The 7560-nt window shown below is 42.6% G+C and overlaps 2 protein-coding genes across 2 annotated transcripts; both read right to left on the minus strand.

Annotated features, from left to right (window-relative positions):
- Positions 1–2432: 2432 nt before the first annotated feature.
- LOC104249912 (uncharacterized) lies at positions 2433–5072 on the minus strand. Its single transcript, XM_070151360.1, has 3 exons — positions 4878–5072; positions 2988–3114; positions 2433–2935 (listed from the first exon to the last, which is right to left on the minus strand). Exons 1-3 carry the CDS (start codon positions 5070–5072, stop codon positions 2433–2435), a joined length of 825 nt encoding a protein of 274 aa, XP_070007461.1.
- Positions 5073–5105: 33 nt separating this feature from the next.
- LOC138872938 (uncharacterized) lies at positions 5106–5548 on the minus strand. Its single transcript, XM_070151361.1, has 2 exons — positions 5436–5548; positions 5106–5328 (listed from the first exon to the last, which is right to left on the minus strand). The coding sequence occupies exons 1-2, from the start codon at positions 5546–5548 to the stop codon at positions 5106–5108; spliced, it is 336 nt and encodes a 111-aa protein (XP_070007462.1).
- Between the last annotated feature and the right edge of the window lie 2012 nt (positions 5549–7560).

Raw genomic sequence — 7560 nt, forward strand, 5'->3', positions numbered from 1 at the left:
CCATGCCAGTGTTGTCCCTAGAGCTAATATCTCTGCCAACCATGAACGGGCTGTTTCACCAAGTGCTAGTTTTTCCAAATACTGCATATCTTCCATATTCTCGAAACCAGCATAATCATTCAACGTGTGGCCATCAAATTGGATCCTCAAATTCCGGACCTTTGTCATAGTGGTGCCCATTTTGATGTGAGCAAAGTTTGCATAGAATTCCTTGACAAGATATTCATTGGCACCCGTAACCTTGCTGGTGAACCATTTCCACCCTACTCTCTCCTCAAATTGCCTTTTTACATTTGGATTGTGGGGAAGGAGGTCTCGCTCTATGAATTGCCTCTCAAGGGTGAGTGACCTCTAGGGCCACCATTCTTGGAATTTCTGGTAGGCTAATTCACGCACAAATCTGTGCTGCCACACCTCCGGTTTTCTTGACCTTTCCAGACTCCCAACAATAGTATCACCCCCTCTCCCATCATCCGGGACCTCGTCATCAACGATAAAAACAACCCAGTATAATCCCACTTAGTGGGGTATGGGGAAGATAGTGTGTATGCAGACCTTACCCCTACCCTAGGGTAGAGAGGCTATTTCCAAATAGACCTCCAACATCCTTCCCTCTAAGAACTTCCCACTTTGCTCTTGGGGAGACTCGAACTCACAACTTCTTGGTTGGAAGTGGAGTTTCTTACCATCAGAGCAACCCCTCTTGTCATCATCAACATCAATAGGAGCAGGGGTAGCAGCTGGTGAGGCCGGAGTTGCAGCAGGTGGGGAAGAGGATCCCGAAGCTTTACTATCTTCCTCTAAGCCATCAAACGACCCAAAAGAGGAGGTAGGTTCATCTCGTAACTGGTATTTCTCCTCTAACTGTGTGGGGATATGAGTAGGCACAGAATCTCCTTTCAAAGCTTCCCGAGAAGGGACATACTCACTAGTGTATGAGTGGTTAGTTGCTCTATCCGCAGCTTTGATGGCAGCTCTCATCTTGCCAATTGATTTTTGGACTGCTAGGGGCATTTTGGTTTTTCCTTTAACCCTGCCTTGGGAGGGTTTTGCCCTCCCTTTAGATGTATCTCCTCGACCTCTAGATCAGACCATTATCTGCAGCAAACAAGCAAAGAAGGATAGTTAGAACAAAGCTTCAAACATGTTAAAACAAGGCAGTTGAAACATAGAAACTATTTATCAGAAAAAGTAACTGCGGACCGCGAACTTATCTACACACAGTTCCCACAAATTAGGAAATGCGGACCGCAAAAAAGTGGATCGTGGACCGCAAAATTCAAACAGTACGGGCATTGACTAACGTATGTAACCTAGGGTTTTCACTAAGTGCAAATATTTGTGCAATTACAAGCATAGTTAATAACCCTATCTCCCATTAGGCATGCAAAATAATTACCCACATGAATTTTTAGCATCAATTTGAAAAAATGGCAAGTAATTAACCATAATTAAAGAAAAAAAGTAAAATACAGATGAAAGAAAATAAAGAAATAAAATTAATACAAGAATTTGAGCATACCAATTGTGAGATTTGTAGTAGAAAACTAACTCTTGATTAGTAACAATTGAGATTGAAAGCCAAAGAAATGATGATGAACAATGCTATATTTCAGTGGGAGTTTAGGGTGAGAAAAGGGTAAAAGGCCTAGGGACCTTCTATTTATACTTAGTAGATGGACCCCACAACTTACCTGAACGCGACCGCAAAATTCTACAGCGGTCCGCGTTCTTTTACCTGATGTAGAGCCTTTTCAGAAACATATCCACTGAGAGCGGAAAAATAGGTGCGACCGCATAAGATCAACATGAATCACGAAGTAACGACCGTGCACACGAATACAACTTCAGAGAGTTGATATTCTATACTTTTCAAGTCCGTGTCCACCGATAAATTGTGCCCCCGCGAAAAGCTCTCGCAGACCGTGATATTTTGAGTGTGGTCCGCATAATTCCCACACTTAGGCAAATTTTTCCCGCAACAATCCTACACTGCACAAACAATTCCTTTACAAAACTTACAACCAGTTAGTTCAAAAGAAAGCCTAATCCAAGGAGAAAAGCAAAAAAGAAAGAAAAACACATGGGTTGCCTCCCAAGAAAAGCCTAATTTAACGTCGTGGTACGACACATGTTACCATCATTCACTTGAAATGGATCAATGCTACCACATGGCTATCATCAAACTTGCCAAGATAGTGCTTCACTCGGTGCCCATTAACTCTGAAGATTTCACCATTTTTGTTTTTCAAATCAAGATCACCAAACGGAGTTGCGTGCATCACTTCAAAAGGTCCACTCCATTTTGACTTGAGCTTTCCCGGAAACAGACATAACCGAGAGTTGAATAGAAGAACCAAGTCACCCTCCTTGAATTCCTTGTTTCGGGCATATTTGTCATGTAAGTACTTCATCTTGTCCTTATACAAGGACTAGCTGGAATAAGCATGAAAACGGAACTCATCAAGTTCATTTAATTGCTCTACCCGAAGATTTGCAGCTACATCCCATTCAAGGTTTAACTTCTTCTGTGCCCACATGGCCTTATGCTCTAATTCCACAGGGAGGTGGCATTCTTTCCAAAATACCAACCGATACGGGGACATATCAATTGGAGTCTTGTAAGCTGTTTTATATGCCCATAAAGCATCATCAAGTTTCCTTGACCAATCAGTCTGATTTGCATTGATAGTCTTGGAAAGAATATTCTTGATCTCCCTGTTGGAAACCTCAACCAGTCCACTTGCTTGGGGGTGATAGGGAGTTTCTACCTTGTGAGTGACATCATACTTGGAGAGTAAAGTATCAAAGGCTTTGTTACAAAAAGGAGAACCCCCATCACTGATGATCGCCTTTGGAGTGCCAAACCTTGTGAATATGTTTTTCTTTAAGAAAGCCACCACACTCCTTGCTTCATTGTTGGGCAAAGCCACAACTTCAACCCATGGAGACGTAATCCACAACAACAAGAATATAGGTGTTCCCACATGAACTCACAAATGGATCCATAAAGTCAATGCCCCATACATCAAAAATATCTATCTCAAGAATAGTGGTGAGAGGAATTTCATCCTTCTTGGAAATTTCACAAGCTCTCTGACACTCATCACATATCTTTATACAGGATAGGCCAATAAAATCCACAACTGAGAACCTTTGAAGCAGTTCTTGCCCCACCATGATGACCACCGTAGGGCAAAGAATGGTAAGCATCAAGAATATTTATTTGCTCCGCTTCCGGGACACATCTCCGGATAAATCTTGAAAAGATAAGGCTCGCCCCAGTAATAATCCAAGATGCCTCGTTTAAGCTTCTTCCTTTGGTTAGAAGAGAACTCACTCGGAACAATGCCGGTCACAAGAAAGTTAGCCACATCGGTGAACCAAGGCATATTATTCAAAGACATAGAGAGGAGTTGTTCATCCGAAAATGAATAATTAATTTCGAGGCTAGCATGGGGCCTCCCTCTTCTTCCAAGCGGGACAAGTGGTCCGCCACTTGATTTTCACTCCCTTTTTGATCAATAATTTCAAGGTCAAACTCTTGAAGCAAAATAACCCATCTTATCAACCAAGCCTTAGAATCCTTCTTTGTCATCAAGTAATAGAGTTCCGCGTGATCGGTGTGCACAATCACTTAGGTACCCATGAGATATGGTCTGAACTTTTCCATGGCGAAGATAATAGCTAGTAACTCTTTCTCGGTCAACGTATAACTGACTTGGGCGTCATTCATCATTTTTCTTGCATAATAGACCAGATGAAACATCTTGTTGATCATTTGTCCCAAAATCGCTCCTACCGCAACGTCACTAGCATCGCACATGAGCTCAAATGGTAAGCTCCAATTGGGTGTGGTGATGATGGGGGTGGTAGTCAATCTATACTTGAGAAGCTCAAAAGCTTTCATGCAAACATTATTGAACACAAACTTTGTATCCTTTTCCAACAAATTGCACAAGGGATTCACCATATTTGAGAAATCCTTGATGAACTGACGGTAGAACCCCGCATGCCCTAGAAAACTCCTAGCTCCCTTGACGGAAGTAGGAGGGAGTTTTGAAATCACTTCAATCTTCGCCTTGTCCACTTCGATTCCATTATTTGAGATCTAATGGCCGAGGACAATTCCGCCCTCGACCATAAAGTGACATTTTTCCCAATAAAGCACTAGGTTGGTCTCTTCACATCGGGCCAAAACTTTGTCAAGATTATACAAACATTCTTCAAAGGAGTCACCCACAACACTAAAATCATCCATGAACATTTCAAGGAAGTCCTCCACTATATCCGTAAATATAGCCACCATACACCGCTGAAAGGTAGCTGGTGCATTGCACAAACCAAATGGCATCCGTGAGAATGAAAAGATGTCATATGGACATGTGAAGGTGGTTTTCTCTTAGTCCTCCGGTGCAATCAAAATCTAGTTGTAACCTGAGTACCCATCCAAAAAGCAATAGTAGGCACGCCCGACAAGTCTATCCAACATTTGGTCAAGAAAGGGCAATGGAAAATGATCTTTGCGGGTCACTTTGTTTAGCTTTCGGTAATCCATGCACACCCTCCATCCGGTGACAGTCCTAGTGGGGATCAATTCATTTTTCTCATTTGTGACCACAGTCATACACCTCTTCTGCGGCACACATCATACCGGCGAAGTCCATGAACTATCCGAAATGAGGTACACAACCCCTGCATCTAGCCACTTGATAATTTCCTTCATGACGACCTCTTGTATGGCCTCATTCAACCTCCTTTGATGTTCCACGGAGGGTTTGGCATCATCCTCAAGTATAATTTTGTGCACGAATGTCAGCTAGAGTCCATCCAGTTGCCTTCTTTCTTCTTTAGAGCACCACAAGGGTGGCATCTACCTGCACATTAGCTAAGCATGAAGAAAGAATAACAGGTAAAGTTGAATAAGGGCCCAAGAATTCATACCTAAGGTGTGAAGGCAAAGGCTTCAACTCCAATAAGGGAAGCTCCTCGATTGAGGGCTTTGTTGGTGGAGTCTTTTGGTTCTCAAGATCCAAGGAAAGTTTCCGGGGCTCATATGTGTATGAACTCATTCCTTGCAAAGCATTGACATATTCCACCAAGCCTTAATCCTCAGTCACATCATGGTTCAACAACATATCTTCCAAAGGGTCCTCCATATTTATCACAACAATGGTGTCTTCAACAATCACCTCGGTCACAAGATCCACAAATGAACATACTTCGTTGCTATGGGGCTGCCTCATTGACTTGCAGACATGGAACATGACTTTTTCATCACCCACCCGGAAGGTGAGCTCCCCTGCTTCCACATCAACTAAAGCCTTCCTGTAGATAGTAAAGGTCTCCCCAATATGATTGGCACCTCATAGTCAACCTTACAGTCAAGTATCATAAAATCCGCAGGAAGTATGAACTTGTCGACCCGCACTAACACATCATCAATTATCCCCAATGGCCTTTTCATTGTCCTATTCATCATTTGCAATCTCATGGATGTGGGCCTTGATTGTTGAATCCCCAATGTCTTGAACACAGAGTATGACATCTAGTTAATGCTTTCCCCTAAGTCGCACAAAGCTTTGGCGAAATCGGCACTACCAATAGTGCACGTGATTGTAAAAGCACCGGGGTCTTCTAGCTTTGGGGCCATGGAATGTACAATGGCACTCACTTGATGTATCATCTTGATAGTTTCACAATTCATGGATCTTTTATTTGTTACCAAGTCTTTCATAAACTTGGCATATCCTAGCATTTGTTCTAGATCTTCCACCAAAGACGCATTTATCGACAAACTCTTCATCATATCAATAAATTTCTTGAACTGGTTCTCATTGTTTTGTTTTGCAGGCCTTTGAGGGTATGGTGGAGGAGACCTTGGCAAAGGAGCCTTGGCTTTGGTCACTACCATTTCCGGTATGTCTATCACATATTCCCTAGACGAGTTCACATCATTTTGTGTCTCCTCCACGTTGTCATCAATGTCAATTCTCACTTCTTCATGCACATTCTCATCACTCGTTTTCACATCATTTCTTTGCTCATCATCATCTTGCACCAACACATCATTACTCATAACCTTTCTTGTATAAGAGGTACTAGCAATTCCACCCCTACCACTCCTTGTAATCACCGCCATAGCATGACACGTATTATTCCCTCCCTTCAGTTTTACTACTGTATCACTAGATAGTGCCCCCTTAGGGCGAGTATTCAAAGCTTGAGAAATTTGTCGAAGTTGGACCTCCAAGTTGCGGATAGAAGTATTGTGGGACGCCAATTGTGCATCAAAGTCAGTGTTTTTCTTCATCATTTGCTCAAACATGGATTCAATCCATCCCATCTCATTGTTGGATGAGCTACGACCTTGTGAAGGATATGGAGGCGGGTTTTTAGGTTGTTTAAACATCGGAGGCCTTTGAAAGCACGGCACCCGATTTCCTTGATTATTAGTCCAACCCCCTTTGTTGTTATTGCCTCCCCAATTGCTATTGTTATTGTCACCCCAGTTACCTTGGTTGCCCCAATTTTGATTATTGTTCCCCTAGTTGCTTTGGTTGTTGTTGTTTCCACTATTCCAATTTCCCTATTGATTTTGATTTCCCCAATTTCCTTAGGACCTCCACTGTTGTTGTTGATTCGGAGCACCCCGTTGTCCTTGGTAGTTTTTCAGATACTGAACCTCTTCACTTTGATCATCATACACATCATCTTGATTAAACCACTACCACCTTTTTCAAAATGATCCGGATTTTATCGACTTTTTGACCTCTTTGCCTCATCTTGTTGACCATCATATTTACTCCCGTGGCATTCAGTTGTTTTGGCCCTTGAACTTGTTGCAATTGAGCTTTGGCCAACTGGTTCATGGTCGTAGTTAACTCTTCTATTACTTGGTCATGGTCATGGAGCTCTTTGTGTAGGTGAATGACATTGGGATCACCTTGTGGCATATTAGCTTAACTTTTCCATGTCGAGGATGTATCCGTCATCTCGTCAAGAATATCACACCCCTTAGTATAAGGTGTGTTCATGAAGTTTCCCCCGACGAGTTGGTTAACTACACATTGGTTGGTAGTGTTGATTCCACGGTAGAATGTTTGTTGGTCATGTCATTGTTCGGGCATTTTTTAACCATCGTCCGATACCTTTCCCAAATCTCATGAAGCAGTTCATTTGGCTCTTGTTTAAAGGCAAGGATCTCATCTCTCAGCATTGCCATATGTCCCGGCGAGAAGAACTTTGCTATGAATTTCTCGGCCAACTCATCTCAAGTGGTGATGCAATGGTTGGGCAACCTTTCAAGACAATCCAAAGCCTTCCCCCTTATAGAGAATAGGAGAAGCCTCAATCTCAACGCGTCCTCAAAAATGTTAGCTTGCTTGATCCCCTAGCATGTATCAACAAAACCCTTGAGATGCTTGTAGGCATTTTGGTGTAGAGCTCCGGTGAAGAAACCCCTTTGTTACAAGAGTGTAAGCATAACATTGGTTATTTGGAAGTTGCCCGCCCTAATTTGGGGCAGGACTATTGTACTTGCGTATCCTTTGTTGCGTA

The sequence above is a fragment of the Nicotiana sylvestris genome, chromosome 7 (assembly GCF_000393655.2).
Source record: "Nicotiana sylvestris chromosome 7, ASM39365v2, whole genome shotgun sequence".
Taxonomy (NCBI): Eukaryota; Viridiplantae; Streptophyta; class Magnoliopsida; order Solanales; family Solanaceae; genus Nicotiana; species Nicotiana sylvestris.

What these genes read in the sequence shown, in the direction of transcription:
- LOC138872938 (XM_070151361.1), bottom strand. Translation starts at nt 5,548, where the DNA reads ATGTCATACTCTGTGTTCAAGACATTGGGGATTCAACAATCAAGGCCC. An exon ending in TTGGGGATAATTGATGATGT is followed by an intron (nt 5,329 to 5,435) that starts GTTAGTGCGGGT and finishes TACTATCTACAG; the next exon opens with GAAGGCTTTAGTTGATGTGG.
- LOC104249912 (XM_070151360.1), bottom strand. Translation starts at nt 5,072, where the DNA reads ATGAGTTCATACACATATGAGCCCCGGAAACTTTCCTTGGATCTTGAG. An exon ending in CATGCTTAGCTAATGTGCAG is followed by an intron (nt 3,115 to 4,877) that starts GTAGATGCCACC and finishes TCCTGTATAAAG; the next exon opens with ATATGTGATGAGTGTCAGAG. An exon ending in GGATCCATTTGTGAGTTCAT is followed by an intron (nt 2,936 to 2,987) that starts GTGGGAACACCT and finishes CATGGGTTGAAG; the next exon opens with TTGTGGCTTTGCCCAACAAT.